Below are 25,445 nucleotides of genomic sequence, written 5' to 3' on the forward strand. Positions count from 1 at the left end.
GCCCTTGTTAGGCTCATTCCCCTTGCCCACAGTGACTTTTCCCACTCAGAGCCCAGGGGCCTCCAAGGCTCCTCTTGAACCCAGCCCTGTCCTCCCGACCTGTTCTTCCATCAGATATTTTCTCCCCCATCCACTCCCTCTGCCCACACCTCTCCTGTCCTCACCTTCACTACTAATCCAAGGTCTCCCTCTCATCGCCCCCACCATCTCTCCATTATGCAAAATCCAGATGTTAATATACAATATTTGCCTTTCTCTTTCTGACTTACTTCACTCTGTATAAGAGGCTCTAGGTTCATCCACTTCACTAGAACTGACTCAAATGCGTAGGGCAGTAAAGGGGACGCAGACATAAAGAGCAGACTTTTGGACTCAGAGGGTGAAGGAAAAGCTGGGATGATTTCAGAGAATAGCACTGAAACATATACCTTACCATATGCAAAACAGATAACCAGTGGGAGTTTGATGTTCGATACAGGGCACCCAAAGCCGGTGCTCTGTGACAAGCTGGAGGAATGGGGTGGGGAGGGAGGTGCAAGGGGGATTCAGGATGGAGGGGACACATGTATGCCTGTGGCCGATTCATACTGATTGAGTCATATTGATGTATGGCAAAAACCATCACAAGGTAGTAATTATCCCTCAATTAAAATAAATAAGTAAATCCAGACACTGCCGTTATCTTTCAATAGAAATAAACCTGGTGGTGAAATGCAGTTTCTGCAGAAGACACATTTGACCCTTCCATTCTCCTTCTCGCCTCCATTAGCACTGACACTTTATCAGGTGTGAGTGTAATGGCTCATGTCTCACGTTTCAAAGCTACAAGTCAGAAAACGTACATAGTAAGGGCAGTCTCAGCAAGTCTTCGAACCAAATGCTGATCTGAGAGCCTCACTTAATGACAACACGGTAAATTGCTTTAAAACTGGTCTCCATCCAAGCGATCCCTGCTTACCTTCTGCAGTGCAATTCATATTTTGCAATAATGTATGCATAGAGGTTTCTGGGTTTTTTTCACAGCTACAATCTCAGGGATTTTGCAGTAATTCGAAAACTCAGTTTCTGGGTCACTTGCCTGTAAATCCTGGTGTGCAGACACACGTGCCATTGAGACCTTCGCTGTCACAGGTGCCTCCGTTCAGACAGCTGACATTAGCGCATGGGTCCTTGTAGGATTCGCAGTGGATTCCTGCAGAGACACAGATGCAAAAAGGGTAACTTGCTAAGGTCTCCAGCTCCCATGGCCTTGGAAAGGAAAGTGTTTGAATAGATTTGAACAGTGTGAACGCTGATTCCCAGAGGGGTGCGTGTGTGTGTGCATGAACACGCATGTGTGCACACATGTATATGTATTCATGTGCCCACCCTTGACTTTTGCTGTTGTTTAGTTGCTCAAGTCATGTCCGACTCTGCGTCTCTGTGGACTATAGCCCACCAGGCTCCTCTGTCCATGGAACGCTCCAGGCAAGAATACTGGAGTGAATTGCCATTTCCTTCTCCAGGGGATCTTCCCAACCTAGGAATCGAACCCACATCTCCAGCTTTGGCAGGCAAATTCTTTACCATTGAGGCACCAGGGAAGCCCACCCTTGACTTTAAGTTGTAAAAACACACCTTACTAGAAAGTATCAAATTCAGTACCTGATCATAAGTCCCACCATAAAGTCTTCTCTGTATTTTCTCTGACCCCACACCCCAAAGTCTGGGCAACAGAAAGTTAAAACATTGAAAGATTAAATTTATCAGTGACACATGGTTTCTAAGTCTCCAAAAGAAACAGAACGTAGCCAGACAGTCTACAAAAAAATGTCAATATAACTGATAAACAGTATCCTGAAGGTAAAGATTTGGAGTCAGATATTTAAACGAGCTCCAGTTGTAGTTTTGGAAAACTGCAGGGGAGAGGAGGTCCTTAGACTTCATCCCCAAAGATCAAACCAGTTCACCACAGATGAAAGGCAACGTGTTGCACACATACTGTGTTCCAGATCCTTCTGCTGTGCTTTATGTATAAGGTGATCCTCGAGTCAACACTAGGAGACAAACATCCAAATGCAAGGTCACCAAGCTGGCAGAGAGGGACCCAAAGATGATGGTCACTTGAATGTGATCCTGTGCTCGCTGAACAGTTCATGAGATGGAGCTCTGACTGCCATGGAAACATACAGAGTCTATGGAACTCTGCACCCATTCAACAGCAAACAAAAGAGGCACTGAAAAACAGTCTTTATAACAAAAACAGTTTCCCTTGGCGTTAAAAAGTAGTCTATGTGTATATGTATGTACGCAAAGGCTTGAAGCTGAACTGAGAGAAAAATGAATTTCTTTGAATGTCACTTTGTATATCTCTACATTGTTAGAATTTTTCACAATGACTATATGGCATTTTCATCATTTTATTTTTTAAAAGAACTTTAAAAATCCAATGCTCTTTGAAAGGTAGAATTTCTGGTATTTCACTGGAAGGTCAGATGGATGAATAGACTAATCTCTCTCTTTGTTCCCCTCCCCTTTGGAGAGGAAGATAAATTATATTCTGGGTAAGAAACTATATAATGAAACTTATCCTTTCTGACAGTCTCAAGAAAACATAAGCATAAATCAAATAATAAAAGGATATTTATTTAATTTCCACTTCCTTACTTCACTCATATTGTACAAAAGACTGCCACACCCAGTGACTCATTTTGACACTGAAATTATTCTTGCTGGGACTTTTTTCTCTCCTTTCTGTTCTAATTTTCAATGTCTTAAGAAGCAAGGTTCAGGAAATGGGATGTGGGGGCGGGGGTGGGTGTGGAATGCAAGAGAAAAAGAAAACAGAATTCCCTGTCTGTAGTCACACTAATGATTTATTGGAGCGTGGTAAAGGGAAGAGGAACTAAAGAGCCTCTTGATGAAGGTGGAAGAGGAGAGGGAAAAGCCTTAAAACTCAACATTCAGAAAATTAAGATCATGGCATTCAGTCCTGTCATTTCATGGCAAATAGATGGGGGAAAGAATGGACACAGTGACAGACTTTATTTTCTTGGGCTCCAAAATCACTGCAGACAGTGACTGCAGCCATGAAATTAAAAGGTGCTTGTTTCTTGGGGAAAAAAAGCTGTGACAAACTTAGACAGCATATTAAAAAGCAGAGACATCACTTAACTGACAAAGATCTGTATAGTCAAAGCTATGGTTTTTCCAGTAGTCATGTACTGATATGAGAGCTGAACCATAAAGAAGGCTGAGCACCAAAGAATTTATGCTTTTGAACTGTGGTGTAGGAGAAGACTCTTGAGAGTCCCTTGGACTGCAAGGAGATCAAACCAGTCAATCCTAAAGGAAATCAATCCTGAATATTCCTTGGAAGGACTGATGCTGAAGCTAAAGCTCCAATCCTTTGGCCACCTGATGTGAAGAGCCAACTCATTATAAAAGACTCTGAAGCTGGGAAAGATTGAGGGCAGGAGGAGAAGTGGGCGACAGAGGATAAGATGGTTGGATGGCATCAGTGACTCAATGACATGAGTTTTGGCAAACTCTAGGAGATGGTGAAGGACAGGGAAGCCTGGTGTGCTGCAGTCACAAAGAGTCAGACACAACTTAGACACTGAGCAATGAACAAAGCATTTTAGAATGGATGCGTTTTCATTTCTTTTTATCCTTTGCCATCATATCCAACTTGTGAACAATATTTTACCACATATTTTTCCAAAGTGCCTTTCATATCTTTGCCTGACTTTTCTCCCTGCAACCACCACCCTAAGCCCACTGCCTCATGCCTGGTGGGAAGCACTCCCAGCCCCCAAGTATCTCCTAGCTCCCTCTCTGCCTCCAAAGACTGGATGGCACCTCCCTGACTCATCCTTAACAAACCCACGACTCACAGTAAATATTCAAGGTCAAACTAATTTAAAGATTGGACTACCCTGGCAGTTGAGTAGTTAGGAGTCTGCCTGCCAATGCAGGGGACATGGGCTCAATCCCTGGTCCAGGAAGATTCCACATGCTGCAGGGCAACTAAGCCCTCATGCCACAACTACTGAGCCTGCGCACTAGAAGCCATTGCAATGGGAAACCTGCATACCTCAACAAAGAGCAGCCCCTGTTTGCTGTAGGCAGAGAAAAGCCCATGGGCAGTAATGAAGACCCAGCGCAGCCAAATAATTAATTAATTTAAAAAACTAATTTAGAGATTAAAGTATAAAACTGGTAATTGCTCGTTGCTTGAGTGTGTACAGTCTCTTCACCCAGGAGTCTCTATTTTCATCTTTCCAGTGATACCCAAGTAGCACAGGCTGAACTGAAACAGTAAAATGCAAAAGAGCATTTTCTGCTTCTAAGTGTTATGAAAAACAAGAATTCACATATTTGCAAGTTCAGGGAAGCCTGATGTGCTGCAGTTCATGGGGTTGCAAATAGTTAGACATGACTTAGCGACTGAACAAGAAGAAGTTCCTAGGAGGCTGATCACTGGGAACCAGGTGACAAACGAGGCTTTCCATTAACAGGAAATACAGCCACACCAAAGTTCAGAAGTGTTCTGAAATCTAAGAGCAAAAGTATCCGTTAGACCTAAAGTAAGAGCAATCAAGGTCATGTTTTTCTGGATTTTTAGTAATACCTTTGCCAACCTAATCTTAAAATATTCATATAACTAATACATTAACACACAAATTACCACATTCCTCCAGTAAGGCCAAAAAGCATGTTCTAGGCTGAGTGTTTAAGCATCTCAGCTTTAAAAGCCTTCAGTAAGGTACATTTGATGAAAACACTCAAGATAATAAGCAACTTCAATCTTTTGCGTGTTTGGGCAATGATTTTATCCTTTGTTATTTCTCTTTTTCAAAAGATAAGATATTCAGTCACTTGAGGTTCATTGAGAGTTTTCTGGCAGCAAGATGGGACAAACACTAATCTTCACAGCAAGAGGATAACTTCGAAGCAAGACGGTCTCAAACGTCCCCAGAGAGCACTTTGCTGACTCATGTTTCTATACGCTGAGCCTCGCTAAGCCCTTTGCAAGAAACACGTGCCATGCTGTTCAGTTTGTTGGTCAGAACTGAACCACTATGAGCTAGAAATCTTAAATGCAGAGAAGAGAAAGTCATGAACACCACTGAGATGACCAGATACATCCCCTTCAACTCTGCTCTTCAGGGTCCCTGGTTTCCCCTCATCTGCACCCCCAGAGCCCCCATTCCCTTGCACAACACTAAATGTCAGGCATCCTGTGTCCTCTGACCATGACGCTTTCCTTCGCCCTCCCTCCTGAAGTTGACTCTCCCAAGGCAGGACTTTGTTCTTCTGCCACATTGAGGGCGTGTGGAGATCCCATGATTCCAGAGTTCACAGTGTTAAATCACCACTTACGTGTTTTGCTGTCTGATTCCCCCATGTATCTCTGAGGGCCTTTAGAGCAGAGGCTGTATCAGACCACGGGAAAGAAATGATGGCTATACCACCAGCATCCTGTCCTTCCAGGAGGGGCGACAGTCTGTGTACTTTGGCCGATACACAGGTAGGGTTGCCAGAGGAGTGAGACACTATTCCAAATCTGCCTGTTCTGTCAGGGAAAGCCAGGTCCACACTTCAGACTAAGTCTGCAGAATGACGCACGCATCACCCACTGGCAAGGGACGCAGCACGCACTATTACGCAACTTATGTTTAGTCTCAAGCGAAAATAAACTGTAAATCAGTCAAAACTAATGAAAAATCATACTTTTTATATTAAGGCATAGAGCAGCAATGTTTCAGAAGAGATCTTTATTTCAACAGGGCTCTTTCTGGCAGCTAATTTTAGAATTAAAATGAGCAAAAATTCAAAGAGTCGTGCTCCAATTATAAACCTCTGTTGTCATCACAATTTTCGGCCGTGATTGATATTTTCGCAACTGAAAAATTTTTATTTTATCTCCAAGAAAATTAAGTCAGGTAAAGAAAATTAGCTTGAAGTGTTCTTTGAACTTCCTATTCATTTGAAGACATCATCTTACTTTATTCAAACTGCTTTCCGCCAAGAAAACTTTTCCAGGGTTTCAACCTCACAGAGCTCAACCTTTTCTAATCTGTTTTAGAAATTACAACTGACACCTCGACCTTCGCCTCCTTATTTCTTGTGTGTGCCAGTCTCAGTCTGCTCTTCTGGTTAAACAATAAGCTGATAAAGGAAGAAACCCAGAGTTATCCATTTTTCTATCAATCACAGTACTTGAGAATGGCTAGGTATACAATCTAGAAATTCTTGTCCACTGGTTACACAGAGGAAATAATTCTAGCCAACAAAGAGTTTTCATCTTTTCAATTATACATTTTTCTGGACTTTAAAAATCAACAACTAGGTGCGATGTGATCAAACTCACAACCCAATACACTTATTTCTGAGACTCTATCCCTCCAAAAAAAAAATCCAGAAAATATGAAAATTATATGAATAAATATGTTCATTCCAGAATTATTATAGTAGCCTCACATCAGATGTGTCAGGGAATATATCGCCATTTAAAATAAAGCTAGTGCATTACTGACACTATGTATAAAATAGATAACTAGAGAAAACCCACGGCTTAGCACAGGGAACCCTACTTAATGAACTGCGGTGACCTAAGTGGGAAGGACATCCAAAAGGGAGGGGGGACAGATGTATATGATGGCTGATTCACTCTGTGTACAGTACTAACACACACTATAAAGCAACAATACTCCAATAAAAATTAATTTAAAAATCAAGTAAAACTAGTAAAACTTGCTAACAATTTCTAAATCAAACACAAATAACAGTATTCATTTTCATAAATTATTTTCATTATTCATAATCATATTTTCATTCTTTAAAATTGGAGTACTTTCTAACTTCTATCACCAAAAATTCCAAGTGTGTATAGTTTTGACCATTAAATTTGTTCTGCTACAAATAATAATTCAGCATAATGTGGGTCTGTAACTTGATGTTTTGACAACATAAGGTTGATGAATGCTAACCAAAGTCCCATGGTGAATTCGCTGTGAACTAGTTTTAAAGAAGTATTAGCTTTTCAGTATATCTGAAGAGAGATCACTCTGAGTCCCTCCGTGTATTTTGTTTCTGTGGGCAAAAAGCTCAAGCTGCTTTGGTTTATTTTACTAGTGTGTTAAGCAGTAGTTTCCATTCAAGTACAGATAGCTATGGAGTGTTTACTTTGAGTAAGCCGCCATACCAAGAGCAGATGGTAAGTTAAAAAAAGAAGAAGAAAAGAAAAAAAAAGAGGGACCTCCCTGGTGGTCCAGTGGTTAAGAGTCTGCTCTTCTTCATGAGTTCAATACTGGGTCAGGGAAGTTCCACATGCCACGCAGTACAGCAAAAAAAAAATACATTAATTAACAACAACCGAAAAAAAGCCTGTGTAGTCACTGCCATTCAGGAGATTATAATTAAGTGTCCATGAAAGGAAAGTCTGGAGCCAGAAAGAACTGACTACAAGGCGGATCCTAACTGTCATACCAAATATCAAGAAAATGCTTGGAAAGTTTAGGAAGGAGAAATCATGCCCTTTCGGAGATCAATATTTCAGTTAGTGGATACAGTCGCGGGACTGAATGATGGCAAAGGGCCAAGAAGTGAAGCCTGCAAACAACCTGCATCCGTGGTGTTCAGGGGACAAGGATTCTTTTCAAAAGACCTGAGGGAAGACTATGGTTGGGGGTGGGATGGGGAGAGGAACGGGGCTGTGGAGGCTAAAGCAGGTGAGTTTCATGAGGAAACCTGTGATCATAGGGTGATGGGGCAGGAATGTGGAGTTGGAAGCTTTGGGATTTCAGTCTTTAATTAGGTCACTGGACAGCAAGGAGATCAAACCAGTCAATCCTAAAGGAAATCAACCCTGCTTATTCACTGGAAGGACTGGTGCTGAAGCTGAAGCTCCAGTATTTTTGCCACCTGATGCAAGCAGCCAACTCATTGGAAAAGACCCTGATGCTGGGAAGGATTGAGGGTGGGAGGAGAAGCGGGTGACAGAGGATCAGATGGTTGGATGGCATCATGGACTCAGTGGACATGAATTTGAGCAAGCTCCAGGAGATGGTGAAGGACAGGGAAGCCTGGAGTGTTGCAGACCATGGAGTCAAAAAGAGTTTGATAGGACTGAGTGACTGAACCACAAATCCATTTAGCAGAATGAGATCCAAACTGTGAAAGGATATGAAAAGAAAATTAAAGGAAATAGAGGTGTCATCTATACCAATGCTAAGGAAATTTGGTTGTAAAAGACACAGGAAGAAGGGAGGAAGTAAGCAGATGAGGATGCAAAGTCAAATAAGAGTCAGACTTTTTTTTCCAAATTCACAAGGAACTTATTTAGAAGTGTGTGCAGGGACATTTCTTTTTTTTCTGTTTAGCAACTCAATTTATTTTTTAGCACAATTTCTTAAGAAAGAATTCCCTTCCCATTCATAGCAATTCTTTGTTAAGTGTCATATATTATTATAGATGAGGGTTTCTAGGCCATTATTCAATTTTGGTTAGCTGTCCATTCTCACACCCATTACATGGGAATGCAATAATAACTGCAGCATTATAATGGGTTTCAACATCTGGCAGAACTTCCCCCTCAATGCCTTCTTTTTTCAAAATGTTCTTAGCTATACTTGCCTGACCTTATTGCACTCATTCTTTTCAGGAAGTTATATTCACTTATTTACACTTTTTAAAAACAGAAAAGATTAAAAATCACCATGCAAAAAGCACATATGTAAAGTAAGAAGTTAAAGTACCAATCTTCCCCTCAACATATCACTTACCCAAGGTCTAACTGCAGAGGTGAGTGCTAGTTAAGAACTAGTGTTCTCTCATCTGATAGTTTTCTAAGTTTATACAGACTTCTCATATGTAAATACATGTTGGGAAAAATGCCTCCAAAGAAGGACAGGAAAGACAGGTCCAGGGTCTTGTGACCTTCCTCTGGGTTGAGGGCATAAATTGGCCCCTTCTGCTTTTCTTTTAATCCCTTCTACCCCACACCTCAACACCTGCCCATCACTCTAAGGTTTGAAGTTCTTTCATTTATTGCTACTTTGCTAAGGTTTACATGCCTGTTTAAACCCAAACCTAAAGGTCTCTATAAATACCTCAAAATGAAATAATCACTTTATCTGCCCATTGAGATGAGATCTCTAACACATCTGTGTGCCTTCCAATCATTCCCAAACACCCACCAACTCATGTGGTGACATACGCTAGGGTGACCCTCCTCAATAAGTTAGACCCATGTATAATTCCCTCCCCTGAATGAGAACCAACCAATGGCATTCAGCAATGGTTAAGAAAGTTTGAAGATGCAAAATCTAATCAGTTGACTTCGAGTTAACCTTGGGTGGGCCTGACCTAACTAGGTGAGAGCTTTAAGAGGGTTCAGGCCTCTCTTGAAGTAAGAGCCTTGAAACAGCAGAGGTTCTCTCTCATCACTTTCAAGAAGCTGTCAACAATTCTCCAGCTACAAGGATATGAACTCTACCAACAACTTGAGGGGACTTTGAATCTGATCCTTCCCTATTTAAACCTCAGATGAGCATTCAGCCCAGCCAAGACCTTGATTCCAGCTTTGGATACCAGACCTTGAACAAGGAATCCATTAATCCATGCCTGAATGTAGGAAATTGTTAGCTAATAAAAGGGTATTGTGTTAAGCCACTACCTTACAATAATTCACTATGCAGCAATAATATTAATAATTAATACAGTATGCACATCTATTCTCTCAAGAGACATATCTTCACCACTAAATTAGCATTCACATGAATGCCATCTTTTTTTTTTTAATTTTATTTTATTTTTAAACTTTACAATATTGTATTAGTTTTGCCAAATATCAAAATGAATCTGCCACAGGTATACCCGCATTCCCCATCCTGAACCCTCCTCCCTCCTCCCTCCCCGTACCCTCCCTCTGGGTCGTCCCAGTGCACCAGCCCCACACATCCAGTACCATGCACGAACCTGGACTGGTGACTCGTTTCATACATGATATTATACATGTTTCAATGCTATTCTCCCAAATCTCCCCACCCTCTCCCTCTCCCACAGAGTCCATAAGACTGATCTACATCGGTGTCTCTTTTGCTGTCTCGTACACAGGGTTATTGTTACCATCTTTCTAAATTCCATATATATGCGTTAGTATACTGTATTGGTGTTTTCTTTCTGGCTTACTTCACTCTGTATAATAGGTTCCAGTTTCATCCATCTCATTAGAACTGATTCAAATGTATTCTTTTTAATGGCTGAGTAATACTCCATTGTTTATATGTACCACAGCTTTCTTATCCATTCATCTGCTGATGGGCATCTAGGTTGCTTCCATGTCCTGGCTATTATAAACAGTGCTGCGATGCCATCTATTTAGGTTTATCACCATAAGTAAAGAAGTCTGCTCAATCTCCTTCCTCTTATTGTCTATTGCCCCCTATCTGGTTATCTTTGTTCTGATTTAGTTCCAATTTGATGAGTATACCTTGTAAAATAATTTTCTTAGAGAGGGTACATGGGGTTCCTTAAGTGTAGAAAATGTCTTTCTTTATCCCTCAAATATAAATGAAACTTTAACTACCAGACTTTTTCTATGAAAAATATAAAACACTCTTCACTGTTTAGTCTCATTTTATTTTTTTAAATATTGATTTATTTTGTGGCATCAGGTCCCGTTGCAGCACACAGGATCTTCATTACAGCACACACACGTCTCTAGTTGGGGACACAGGCTCCAGAGCACATGGGCTCAGTAGTTGCAGTACGAGGGCTTAGTTACCCTGAGGCATGTGGGATCTTAGGTCCCTGACCAGGGATCGAACCCATGCCTCCTGCACTGGAAGGCAGATTCTTAAGCACTGGACCACCAGCTTCATTTTAGAGAAGAGCAGTTTAATGCTGATTTGCCTTTCTTTTGAGTGTAACTTGTACTCCCTATGAAGAATCTTGCAAAAAATATTCTCTGTAGTCTTGGATTTGGAAACTCTACCAGGAAATCACAAATTATATATCATCTCCTTCATTAATCCTCTGGCACTCTGTAAGCCGATTCTACATGAAAATTTCAGTTTTATTTATCTCATAGCCTTCTCCTTCTAGTAGCTGTTTGTTTCCGGTTTTATTTCTGTGTCTTCTTTCTTCTTCCCCAGCATCCATCATTCAGATGAAACATTATATCTTGGATCTTTTCTCCGTATTTCATGTCTTTTCACTCACGGTTTCCATTTCCTCATATTTTTACTTCTACCATGACATAGTTCCTCCTTTTGCTTTTCCAGACCTAAATTCAATTTTGAGGGACATACCTTACGTTTTTCACTTCCCTTTTTGAGTATTTAGAGTTGTGGGTTTTGCTGCAATTTTGTTTTTACTTCCTAGATACTTTTTCCCTCATCGAGTTGCTGGTACAGGCTCCCTGGACTGGCCAGGCTTGAGGTTGGCAATGAGAGAGATGATACTGGAGATTCTCCTCCAGTGCTGGACAGGCCAGTCAAGCCAGCCCTGTCTACGAGGGGCAGAGGCTTCCCAGTTTGTGCTTTTCAAGGTTCTCCAGGTGTGAGCAGGGGCCCATTCTCTTTATTTCTCTTTTTCAAATACACACACGTACACACAAGGACCAGCTCAGTCTACCTGCAGTCTTCTTTTTTTTTTAATTAGCGATTATTTTATTTATTTATTTTTGGCTGCACCAGGTCTACATTGCTACCTGTGGACTTCCTGTAGTTGCGGTGTGAGGGCTTCTCATGGTGGTGGCTTCTCTTGCTGTGGCACTCAGGCTCTAGATTGCGTGGGCTTCAGTAGTTGTGGCATATGGGCTTAGTTGCTCCGTGGCATATGGAACCTTCCCAGACCAGGGATGGAACTTGAGTCCCCTGCATTGGCAGGTGGATTCTTAACCACTGGACCACCAAGGAAGTCCAGCAGTCCTTTTAAAGAACAGCCAGGATCCATGAGATAGGGAGCCCTTTGTCTCATAGGGTCACGTGCCATAGTACGTATTTCCTCTCTATAAGCTGAGGGGTCTTTATGGCTCAGCTGGTCTTTGAGTCCTCTGTTCTCCCAAGAACTCTATATCCTAACCCTGTGGTACATAAAGGCTCCTGGCACTGCACCCTTTTCTTGAAAACCCACACCCTCAAATGCAACTGAGATCCCCTCCAGGATCTTGAGTCATCTCAAGTCAACTCTATCCTCTTGAGTCATCCACGGCAGGGCATCTGTAACTGATGGAGGAAGGTCACATAAAAATAGAAGGGGTGGAATGAGGAACATATACGGAAGGATTAGCCTTGAGCAGAATGGGGAGCACTTGACAGTTAATAGGGAGGACAATCAAATTTGAGCAGTTGTGATTGCAGATGAGTTGTAGGGTGGGGCTTCTCAAAGGGCAGCAAGAATCAGCATATCGGTATCATCTGAGAACTTACCAGAAATTCAAATTATTGGACCCTACCCCAGATATGGGACTTCCTTGGTGGCTCAGACAGTTAAGCGTCTGTCTACAACGTGGGAGACCCGGGTTCAATCCCTGGGTCGGGAAGTTCCCTGGAGAAGGAAATGGCAATCCACTCCAGTACTATTGCCTGGAAAATCCCATGGACAGAGGAGTCTGGTAGGCTACAGTCCATGGGGTCACAAAGAGTCGGACACGACTGAGCAATCTTCACATCTTCACTGTAACCCCAGATATATTGAATCAGGAACTCAAGGGTTGGGGCCCAGCAGACTAAGTTTTAGGAAGTTCACCAGCAGATTCTAACACATGCTCAAGTTTGAGAACCACTGCTGTAGGATGTGGAAAACTAGGGAAATTTAAAAATGTCTCTAAATGATAAGCTCTTTTTCATTCCATGAAGGTGAATGAGTGATTTAATATAAGGCTTGAGAGAAGCAGCAAAATTTGGGAACACCCATTGAGAAAAATGGATTAAAAAAATTAAAAAAGCCAGGCTCACAGTCCATGAATTTGTGGAGTCACTAGCAGGTCATCATACACAATTTCACTTTTTATTTCTTGGTCATGATATCATGAGCACTGCTTCCAAGCCAGGAACACAAGAAGCAAATTTGGAGTACACCCCATTAATAATTTTGTCATTTATAAAGATGAAACTTACTCTATAAGATTCTATCATAAACTAAAGAATTCTGGGATTTAAATTTTTGAAGCACATCTACCACTACTAATGTTGTCATGAAGAATCTCAAAATCTCTCAATCTCAAGTCAGTTGAAGAGGTTTATCCAGGGTCATCTGTATGCCAACGGCACAGTGAGGTCGAGCTACCTAGGTCTCCAAGTTCATTGCTCTTTTATTCTTTCCAGACTTGAGAGGATGTCCTATTTCCTGATACTGAGATCCACCTAGAACTTAAATCCATATGAATGAAGCCAGAACACCTGTCCATGTAGATGAAGCCAGAATGCCTGTCCTCATGGGAGTTGGCAGAGTTCAGCTCTAAGTGGGCATCATACTCCACGAAAAACATCAGATCTGCTGAACATACAGAAAAGATGGGGTCCATCTTCAGCCCTTCCACCCAGGGGCTAGATCAGGTTCATCTATGTGCCCCACAAACCTTCAAGGCTCATCAGAAAGACCTCTAAATAAATGTGGGTCCATCCAAAGAGAAGCAACATCAGCTACAAAGCAAGGTCACTAGCAGATCAATGGTATCAAGCAGGCTGTGGTGTGGGCAAAAGGTTACGTGAAATGGATTTAAATAGAGCCCTCAAAGGTATTACAAAAGTCTACACCAGCGCTGAAGTCATGACTTAGAGAAACACATGCAGAGCAGCTGACGACCAGGCCCCTGACACAGTGCTGGCTGAGCGTGCTGAGGCTCCAATGAAGCCACACCAGTGAGCCCACAGGGGAGGCAGATGGAGGGGCTTCTGAAGGCTGACACTACGTCCTCTTGAGTTACTCTCAGGTCTTTTTTATGAGTTTACCCATGTAAAGACTTAGAACAGGGTGTGTGTGTGTTAGCTGTTGAGTCGTATCTAACTCTTTGCAAACCCATGGACCACTGTAACCCGCCAGGCTCTTCTGTCCATGGAATTTTCTAGGCAAGAATACTGGAGTGGGTGGCCATTTCCTTCTCCAGGGGATCTTCCTGACCCAGGGATGGAACCCAGGTCTCCCTCACTGCAGGGAGATTCTTTACCACCTGAGCCACCAGGGAAGCAGAACAGGGTTTGGATGCTATTTAAAAAAAAAGTGACAATGTTAGTCACTCAGTTGTGTCCAACTCTTCGTGACCCATGGACTGTAGCCCACCAGGCTCCTCTGTCCATGGCAAGAATTATGGAGGCAAGAATACTAGAATGGGTTGCCACGTCCTTCTCCAGGGGGTTTTCTCAACCCAGGGATGGAAGCTGTGTCTCTTGAGTTTCCGACACAAACAGGAGGAGTCTTCACCACCACCACCACCTGAGAACGTTATAAACTCTTCATCAGCATCCGCCGTTTTTCCAGAGTGACTTTGACACAAATTCACTCAAATGAACTAACACTTGCCTCCCCTTTAACGACTCATTTAACGAGAATGAATTTTTTCTGCCAACGTGTGAGACTCCACCCGCCTCCTCCCACTGAAAAGCACAGCACCGTCTCCTTGCCCAGAGAGCACTTCAGAACAGATGCTCTCCTCCCCCAGTGCCACAGCTGCATCCTCTGACCTGAGCCTGAGAGTCCATTTCACATTCCTTTTTATCCTCAGTTTTTTACATAAGAGAGCAGAAGAGAAGAAGGATGAGAAGAACAAAAGGACAGGAGAAAGATGCTTCAGTTTACCAAGAGGAAACCAGGGATGTGCACACTGCTCTCCTTGGCCCCCATAAATCATTCCACTGCCAGCATTTGATTCTTATTCTAAACAGTTTCACGCTCCAGTCAGAGGGCTACACGCATGCGTGGAGAAATTCATGACGTCACGGAGAGCCACGCTGGCACACGTCCACCCCGCAATGCTCACCTTTGTACTCTGCCAGGCACACGCACTCGTAGCCGTTGACGAGGTCCCTGCAGGTGGCAGCATTCAGGCACGGGGCGGAGACACACTCGTCGTACTCCTCCTCACAGTAGAGGCCATGATAGCCTGAGGGACGGAAGGAAAGATCTGACGTCAAACCAGACCATAAACGCACGCTGGGTCAGCCTGCCAGGAAGGCAGTGGGTGTTCAAGGGAAAGTCAGGCACAAATAGATGGGACTGAAGGAGCTGGGTCTCTCGGGATACACTGAAATATAGATTTCCAGGAAGGTTATGAAGAATCTGTTCTTACCACTTTTTGTCATGAGCCCAACCACTGCCATGATCCACAAATGACCCCATTATGTCACGTCCACTGGTACTGTGACCAGGAGACATAGGCTATGGAATGCATCTGCTGTGGTCACGCAGGAGGTAGCACTAGGTACAGGACTTAACAGCCAAACAGCTCCTTTCAAGGATGTGGACTCCATATTTCCTCCAATCAATTAGAAAAATAGACCTAGCTAGAGAGAGTTTTATTCCAGAAGAAAAGGATCCATAATTTCCTTTGTTTTTCAAGTCAAGAACGAAGCTCAGCTAACAAGGGCTTAACTGAACTTCCTGATGAAATGTGGGGTGATTTTTTATTTAAAATGACAAATATCTAAATTATAATATGGGACTCTGTGCTTAAAGTTTTTAACTCTTAAAAATAGAATAACAGCAATGAAGAAAAAGAAAGCAACAATTTCTCAAGAAAGATGGCTCTTACTCTCTTTTTTTGCAAAACAGGTGTTTATTCTAACGGACAAGAAGACAACATTCTTTGAGATTCACTCACGAGTGTTAGGCTGTTTTTAACTTTTAAAAACATGTGTTCTTGCCAATGTGCAGTGAAACCAGGCCATTTTTTGTCTGGCCCTGTCTAAACAAAGAGAAACATGTGAGCACTTTCAGAAATCACTCTGCCTGTGTTGGTTCTGAATTCAGATAAGCAGAAAAAATAAACGCTTGCTCAAGTGGGCACTGGAACCTCCAGCTAGTTTCCAGCAGCTCAGAGCCAGCCCTGGAGCTCAGACTATCCCGTTAGCACAGGCGAATGTGTTGAATTGTTCTGTTTTTGGTGCCTATCACTAAAGTAGGTTAAGCTGACATTTGCATTATTTATGGAGCACTTTTTGTGACATTGTACAGGGGATAGGGATCAAGACCATCCCCATGGAAAAGAAATGCAAAAAAGCAAAATGGCTGTCTGGGGAGGCCTTATAAATAGCTGTGAAAAGAAGAGAAGCGAAAAGCAAAGGAGAAAGGGAAAGATATAAGCATCTGAATGCAGACTTCCAAAGAATAGCAAGAAGAGATAAGAAAGCCTTCCTCAGTGATCAATGCAAAGAAATAGAGGAAAACAACAGAATGGGAAAGACTAGAGATCTCTTCAGAAAATTAGAGATACCAAGGGAACATTTCATGCAAAGATGGGCTCAATAAAGGACAGAAATGGTATGGACCTAACAGAAGCAGAAGATATTAAGAAGAGGTGGCAAGAATACACAGAAGAACTATACAAAAAAGAGCTTCATGACCCAGATAATCACGATGGTGTGATCACTCACCCTGGAATGTGAAGTCAAGTGGGCCTTAGAAAGCATCACTACAAACAGTTAGTGGAGGTGATGGAATTCCAGTTGAGCTATTTCAAATCCTGAAAGATGATGCTGTGAAAGTGCTGCACTCAATATGCCAGCATATTTGGAAAACTCAGCAGTGGCCACAGGACTGGAAAAGGGCAGTTTTCATTCCAATCCCAAAGAAAGGCAATGCCAAAGAATGCTCAAACTACCGCACAATTGCACTCATCTCACACGCTAGTAAAGTAATGCTCAAAACTCTCCAAGCCAGGCTTCAGCAATGTGTGAACCGTGAACTTCCAGATGTTCAAGCTGGTTTTAGAAGAGGCAGAGGAACCAGAGATCAAATTGCCAACATCCGCTGGATCATCAAAAAAGCAAGAGAGTTCCAGAAAAACATCTATTTCTGCTTTATTGACTATGCCAAAGCCTTTGACTGTATGGATCACAATAAACTGTGGAAAATTCTGAAAGAGATGGGAATACCAGACCACCTGACCTGCCTCTAGAGAAACCTATATGCAGGTCAGGAAGCAATAATTAGAACTGGACATGGAACAACAGACTGGTTCCAAATAGGAAAAGGAGTATGTCAAGGCTATATATTGTCACCCTGCTTATTTAACTTATATGCAGAGTACATCACGAGAAACGCTGGGCTGGAGGAAGCACAAGCTGGAATCAAGATTGCCAGGAGAAATATCAATAACCTCAGATATGCAGATGACACCACCCCTATGGCAGAAAGTGAAGAGGAACTAAAAAGCCTCTTGATGAAAGTGAAAGAGGAGAGTGAAAAAGTTAGCTTAAAGCTCAACATTCAGAAAACGAAGATCATGGCATCTGGCCCCATCATTTCATGGGAAATAGATGGGGAAACAGTGTCAGACTTTATTTTTCTGGGCTCCTAAATCACTGCAGATGGTGATTGCGGCCATGAAATTAAAAGACGCTTACTCCTTGGAAGAAAAGTTATGACCAACCTAGATAGCATATTGAAAAGCAGAGACATTACTTTGCCAACAAAGGTCTGTCTAGTCAAGGCTATGGTTTTTCCAGTGGTCATGTATGGATATGAGAGTTGGACTGTGAAGAAAGCTGAGCACCAAAGAATTGATGCTTTTGAACTGTGGTGTTGGGGAAGACTCTTGAGAGTCCCTTGGACTGCAAGGAGATCCAGCCAGTCCATTCTAAAGGAGATCAGTCCTGGGTGTTCTTTGGAAGGAATGATGCTAAAGCTGAAACTCCAGTACTTTGGCCACCTGATGCGAAGAGTTGACTCATTGGAAAAGACTCTGATGCTGGGAGGGATTGGGGCCAGGAGGAAAAGGGGACAACAGAGGATGAGATGGCTGGATGGCATCACCGACTCGATGGACGTGAGTTTGAGTGAATTCCAGGAGTTGGTGATGGACAGGGAGGCCTGGCATGCTGCGATTCATGGGGTCGCAAAGAGTCAGACACAACTGAGCAACTGAACTGAACTGAACTTTCAAGTAAGTTGCCATTTCAGACCTTTTTGAATTCTTTTCCATCTTTCGACAGTGATAGTGGCTCCTTTAAGGGGACCTTGACCTCCCTGAGACAAATACCCTATGGATTTCCATTCTTCTATCTCTCCAGGCTTCTTGCAGCTTTACAGAAATATTTCTTATTACCCTTTATCAGATCATTTTAATCATCTAGATCAGAGTTTCTCAACCAACAGCAATTTTTCCCCTCAGAAGATATCTGGCAATGTTTGGAGATATTTTGAGTTGTCACAACAAGGGTGGATAGGAGGGGATTACTTCTGGCTTCTGGTCTAAGGATCCTGCAAACCATCCTATAATGCACAGAACAGCCCCCAACAAAAACCCACCCAGCCTAACAGTGAAAGAGACAGACGCAGAAACCCAGCTCTAGATTAAGGATCAGCAAATTGTGGTCCACAGGCCAAATTCATCCCTGTTTTTATAAATGATGTTTTATTGAGACACAGTCACACCCACCCACATATATATTGTCTATGGCTGATTTCATACAATGATAGATTGAGTAGCTCCATGTGGCTTGGAAAGTCCAAAATCTTTAGTCTCTGATCGCTTATAGCACAAGTCATGAATTTAGATTTCTGATCTACATTCAACAGAAAATCTTTCTTCTTACAAGAGTTTTGTAAAAAGTTTAACAATTTATTAAAGATAGACTGTGCAAACAGTGTCTCCCACTCTGAAGTCTGCCTTTGACTCTGTTGACTCTGTTGACTCCCTTTGCTGAATAGAAGCATTCAGTTTGATATAGTCCTACTTTATGTTTGCTTTTGGTGCCTGTACTTTTGGTCTCATATCCAAAAATCAATGCCAAGATCAATTTTATGAAGGTTTTCCCCTAAGTTTTCTTTCAGGAGTTTTATAGTTTCGGGTTCTTAGGTTTAAGTCTTTAATTCAGTTTGTGTTGTTTTTGGTGAACTGTGTAAGATACATGGCCAACAGGTATACAAAAAAGTGTTCAACATCACTAATCATCGGGGAAGTGGAAATCAAAAGAAGTATCACCTCATCCCAGTTAAGCTGGCCATGAGAAAACAAAGCAAACAGAAAATAACAAGTGTTGTCAAGGATGCGGAAAGATGGGAACTCCCATACACTGTTAGTGGGAATGTAAAAGACTGCAGTTGCTATATAAAACAAAAAATACAGAGATTCCTCAAAGATGAAAAATAGAATTACCATATATCTATAACTTCACTTCTAGTTATTTATTCAGAAGAGTTGAAAATAAGATCTTGCAGATACATTTGCATTGCCATGTTCAGTGTGGCATGCTTCACGATAGCCGAGAGGCAGAAACAACCTAAATGTGCATCAACAGGTGAATGGTTACAGGAAATGTGACCCCATATATACATACAGCGAAATACTATCCAGTCTTGAAAAAGAAGGAAATCCTGTCATATGTTACAACATGGATGAACCATGAGGCCATGTGCTAAGTAGAATAAACCAGTCACAGAAGGAAAAACCCTTCATGATTCCACTCAAATGTGGAATCTAAAGTAGTCAGACTCAAAGGGGTAGAAGAGAATGATAGTTGCTGGGGTGGAGGAGAGGGGAAACAGGGAGTTGCAGCGGAAAGGATATAGAGTTTCAGTTATGCAAAATGAAAATGTTCCAGAACTCTGCTATACAACGAGTATGTAGGTAACAGTACTGCACTGGGCACTTAAAGTTCTGTTTAATAGGATAGATGTCATAGTATCTGATTTTTTTTCACAGTTTTTAGAACTTACACATCTAAAGAGTTGTCTCTTTTGCCTTCTTCTCAGTGTGGAGTAACGACCACCAGCAGCATCTTTCTGCTCACATTTGCCCTTCCAGCAGATCTTTCAAAAATCAACTTGCAAGGATAACACATAATCCTACAAGCATCTTTGACCTCTGAATTGTGGTATTATTTATACAGGTGAAAATCAAAAGAAAATTTCTTAAAATCCTCCAGAATTGTTTTTGTTTTTTGAAAACAGTATCATCATCTTTTTCCACTAGCAACATGAAGAGCAAATGAGGAAGTTATCTTACAGAGATAATTAAGCTGGTGATGTTTTTCTTCCTTGGGGGAAAAAAAATAAAGATTTCACATTCTAAAACTGTTTCTTTAGAGAAGGTAACATTTAAAAGTCTTTATGGAAATGTCAAGACACCCTTTGCACTGTCAAAGTACCTAAATCGGACTGTTTGAAGAAAAAGGCATCTCTTCCAAAACAGAAGGAGTCTATGAAAATGAGACTGCCACCCTCTGCTGGTAATTAATTCGGGCAAACAAATTAGCTCAGGGCAGTATGCCCAAGGTCTAGAACAATTAGGTTAGTGCAGAATTTAAAATAAAATAAAATTGAAGATCAGAAGGGTGGGATAAGAGTAGCCTCTTCCGGGGCACTGTTTTTCATCCCCAGTGATCTGATCTTTGCAGGACTTGATCCAGAATATTCAGTTCCAATCACTCCCTGAGACTTGAGAAAACAGATTAACCAAATGGATATGGGAGTGACAAAGAGAGGTTAAGATAGCTGCCATGTCTAGGATGTGTGAGTGGATGATGTTGCTCTGAACGCAACAGTTATGACAAAAGCAATAAGAAGTTTTAGAGGAAGTTGACCAGTTGAATTCTGGACATGTTTAACTCAGAGCTCACTTAACCAGGTCCACGTGGCAGTTGGGGAAATCAGCCAAAAAAAGCATAAGAACAGCACTTTGGGTGCAAGATGCCAGGAAGATGTGTTCAAGTTTTCATCAAAGAAGAACATGAAGAGGAAAAAAGAAGAGATCAAGGTTGTATCTACATGGATGGGCAGGTGGAGAGCAAGAAGCTAAAGAGAGATGAGAAGAGATGGGGGAAGAAGAGGGGAAAACCCCAAGGGATGTGGGCATGGAAGCCAAGAGAGAATTGGGAGCCAGGGAGGGTTGGTTAACAATGTCAAAGACCCCAAGAGCAAGAATAACAACTGGCTAGGAGATCAGGGGGCCACTGCAGACCCTCAAAACTCTGGCTCACAACGGGGGCCATATTGCCTTTTAGAAGCTATTTTGGAAATTGGGGAGTGGGAGGTACTGTTTATCACAATGACTGTAGGGTTTTACTAGAATTTGATCAAAAGTGAACATGAAAGTTTTAGTCACTCAGTCATGTCTGACTCTTTGTGACCCCATGGACTGTAGCCTACCAGGCTCCTCTGTCCATGGAGTTCTCCTGGCAAGAATACTGAAGTGGGTTGTCATTCCCTTCTCCAGGGATTGAACCTGGGTCTCCCACACTGCAGGCAGATTTTTTTTTTTTTTTACCATCTGAGCCACTGATAAGAATTTGACTAAACACCTTGAAATATCTGGGATTCTCCTGCACAGCCAGTGGTGGTCTGGCACCCTTCACAACTTTAGACCATCCCACTGGACATTCCCATAGATGAAAACCCTGTTTACAGCTTTAAAGGCCTAGAATCTGACTGCTTTACATGTACAATGATTTTTTAAGAGATACTGAGTTTTCCTGGAATGTATTATACCAGTATATATATATATATGTGTGTGTGTGTGTGTGTACATATATATAGACAGATAGATACAGTAGATAAATCAGGAGAAGATTGTACTAACAGTTATTCCCCATTTTGGAATATCACTTCATAAGAGCAATATCTCTTAAAGAATTTATGTCACCAATAAAACACACCTATATCAGCAAACAAAAAAAAAAAAAACAGAGTAAAAATCACTTCTTTGGATAATTTTTCAAAACACTATCCAAAGCAGCGTCCCCCGCCAATTCCTCATTACAACACTCAACTGATATCCATCAGAATACTTCCAATTATCTGAAATCGTATTAACCTTGTTTTTTATCAATTGCTATTTCTTTTCCTCCACTGGAATATAAGTTTGAAGGTAGAGGCTGTGATGGCAGAGTTCACAGCTATGCCTGCAGGATCTGGTACAGAAAGAAAGCTTAAAAAACAGCTTTTAAATGGGGACCTAAAATGCCATTGATTAAATCAACATAAGGATTGACATACACACATTACCATGTGTAAAAGAGACAGCTAGTGGGAACTTGCTATATAGCACAGCACTCTGCGATCACCTAGATGAGTGGGATGGGGGTGGTGGAAGGGAGGTTCAATAGGGAGGAGATGTATGCATACATGTAGCTGATAATGGTTTTTCCAGGAGTCATGTACGGATGTGAGAGTTGGACCATAAAGAAGGCTGAATGCCTAAAAACTGATGCTTTCAAACTGTGAAGAAGACTCTTAACAGTCCTTTGGACTGCAAGGAGATCAAACCAGTCAATTCTAAAGGAAATCAATCCTGAATAGTCATCAGAAGGACTGATGCTGAAGCTGAAGCTCCAATACTTTGGCCACCTGATGTGAAGAGCCAACTTACTGGAAAAGACCCTGATGCTGGGAAAGATTGAGGGCAGAAGGAGAAGAGGATGGCAAAAGGATGAGAGGATTAGGTAGCATCACTGACTCAATGGACAGGAGTTTGAGCAAACTCCAGGAGATACCAAAAGACAAAGGAGCCTGGTGTACTAAGTCCATGGAAATGCACAGCCAGATGAGACTTAGCGACTGAATAACAATAGCTGATTCACTTCATTGTACCGTGGAAACCAATACAATATTGTAAAGCAATTATACCCAATTAAAAAAAATCGCAGCACTGTTTATAATAGCCAGGACATGGAAGCAACCTAGATGTCCATCAGCAGATGAATGGATAAGAAAGCTATGGTACATATACACAATGGAGTATTACTCAGCCATTAAAAAGAATACATTTGAATCAGTTCTAATGAGGTGGATGAAACTGGAGCCTATTATACAGAGTGAAGTAAGCCAGAAGGAAAAACACCAATACAGTATACTAACGCATATATATGGAATTTAGAAAGAGGGTAACAATAACCCTGTGTACGAGACAGCAAAAGAGACACTGATGTATAGAACAGTCTTATGGACTCTGTGGGAGAGGGAGAGGGTGGGAAGATTTGGGAGAATGGCATTGAAACATGTAAAATATCATGTATGAAACGAGATGCCAGTCCAGGTTCGATGCACGATACTGGATGCTTGGGGCTAGTGCACTGGGATGACCCAGAGGGATGGTATGGAGAGGGAGGAGGGAGGAGGATTCAGGATGGGGAACACATGTATACCTGTGGTGGATTCATTTTGATATTTGGCAAAACTAATACAATTATGTAAAGTTTAAAAATAAAATAAAATTTAAAAAATATTAATAAAAAAATAAAAATTAAAAAAATTAAAGAAAATAAAATAAACAGAAAAAAAATAAATAAATAAATTTAAAAAAATCAACACACATCTAAGATGTGCCTGTGATATGCCAGAAACTTCCAGATGCTGTCACCACACAACTAAATGGCAAGGTCTCCACCCACAAGGGGTTTTTGTCCAGTAGCACGTGAGTGGCCTCTGCTTCCTTACTGACCCTTTACCTGTGTTAACTGTTTAAACCTCATGACATCCCAAATGATGAGCATGACGAGTCCCAGCTGAAAGATGAGGGACGAAGAGTCAGAGAGGTACAGAAACTCACTCTAAGGCCACCCGCTCAATGCTATGTGATCTGCCTACTTTCCTAGGTTGTTGCAAAAAGTAAATTACAGTGTATAGGGCAGCCATAGTACAAGAACACAGACTGGGTGACTTAAACAACAGAAATGTCTTCTCTCAGAGTGCTGGAGGCAGGAAGTCCTAGATCAAGGTGTCAGCAAGTTTGGTGTCTCCTGGGGCCGCTCTCCTTGCCTTGCAGACACTGCTTTCTCACTGTGTCCTCGAGTGACCTTTCCTCCATGGCCACACCTCTCCATGTCTCGTCCCCATCTTATATGGTCAGATGACACCAGTCATAGCGGATTGGAGCCCTGTTCTGATAACCTCATAGAACCTTAATTACCTCTTTAAAGGCCCTGTCTCTGAACACAGTTATACTGGGGGACTCGGGTTTCCACTTACAAAAGAGGGAGGGGACACTTCAGTCTATGACACCCAGAATCAGGATTTCTTAACTGTGACACTATCGACATTTTGGACCAGGTCACTACTATTGGGAGCTCCGTACAATGCTGAGCAGCCTCTCTGGCCTCAGAATTCTCCCACCAGATTCCTGCAGTATCACCCTTCTCTCCCTCCTTGTGACAAACAACAAACATCTCCAGATACTGCCGTCTGTCTCCCAGAGAACAAAAAAACCCCTTTGGAGAACCACTGTCCTAGATCTTCTTTATAACATGACTGCAACTTAAGGAGTTTTAAAGATGTGCAGGTTTGAAACTCTGGTTGGGCAGAGTAAGAGTGAATTCATCAAGAAAAAAGAGTGGGAGGCAGAATCACGTGGTCAGCTTGCAATCGTGGATCTAAGGTAATACCAGTCGGTGGGGTGACTCTGTGAAGCGTGACGCGAACAGGCACTCCGTTCACTGGGCTGGAAACATGCTAGACCCGATGGGATAAAGAGAGGAGAGACGACGGGGATCCCCGCCTGGTGATTATTAGGCTGCCGAGAATCCTGTCAAATGTTCTGCTGGTGGGGTGGGACTCCTCTGTGTCTTCCTGAGAAGACCGAGGTCCACCAGGATCAACTGACTCAGCGAAGGCACAGTGAACCAGATTCCACCCCCCAGGTCTGAACTGTACAGACACGATGGTTGCCTCCAGGTTTTTAAGAGGTGCTTGCTTCCCACTCTCCCCACTGAAAGCCCTCTTCCACCTTTTGTCTTCTCTCTCCTCACCATCCCAAAACAGAATCTTCCTACCAGCAGGGGACAGGCTCCTGGTCCCACACTGCGTTTCCTCTAGAGCTCTTTGCCTCCCACCCCCACTGCCCAGGACATCCCACTTGGAAAAATCTGAGACTATCTGAGTCCAGTTGTAACCAGATGGTTTCACACTTTGTGTAACAAGTTGCAACCACTCCTCCCTTTGTATCATCCCTGGAGAGCTATCTGTGCCCCCTGCTGCCTCAGGAAAAAAGAAGGCTAACTGGACCTTCAAAGCTCTCGGGCGAGGACCTCCCTGGTGGTCTAGTACAAGGACTTCCCTGGCGGTCCAGTGGTTAAGTCTCCACAAATTTCACTGCTGGGGATTCAGGTCAGATCCCTGGTCAGGGAACTAAGATCCCACATGCCACACAGCAAAAAAAAAAAAGAAAGAAAGAAAATGAAATAAAATGGCTTGAACTGAATAAAAACAAAAATATAACATATCAACTTAAAAAAATTATATGGGAAAAGGAACAACAACAGGGGCTTTCCAGGTGACGCTAGTGGTAAAGAACCTGTCTGCCA

General features: G+C 42.2%; 1 protein-coding gene across 1 annotated transcript in view; it reads right to left on the reverse strand.

Moving 5' to 3' along the window:
* The window catches only part of DNER (delta/notch like EGF repeat containing), a 391,251-nt gene that overhangs the window by 40,052 nt on the left and 325,754 nt on the right, over positions 1-25,445 (reverse strand). Inside the window, exons 9-10 of the mRNA XM_003585774.3 lie at positions 14,969-15,091; positions 1,079-1,192 (exon numbers count right to left, since the gene is read on the reverse strand). Of these exons, the coding sequence (XP_003585822.1) occupies positions 1,079-1,192; positions 14,969-15,091 (237 nt within the window). The remainder of the gene's footprint in view (positions 1-1,078; positions 1,193-14,968; positions 15,092-25,445) is intronic.

The sequence above is a fragment of the Bos taurus genome, chromosome 2 (genome assembly GCF_002263795.3).
Source record: "Bos taurus isolate L1 Dominette 01449 registration number 42190680 breed Hereford chromosome 2, ARS-UCD2.0, whole genome shotgun sequence".
NCBI lineage: Eukaryota > Metazoa > Chordata > Mammalia > Artiodactyla > Bovidae > Bos > Bos taurus.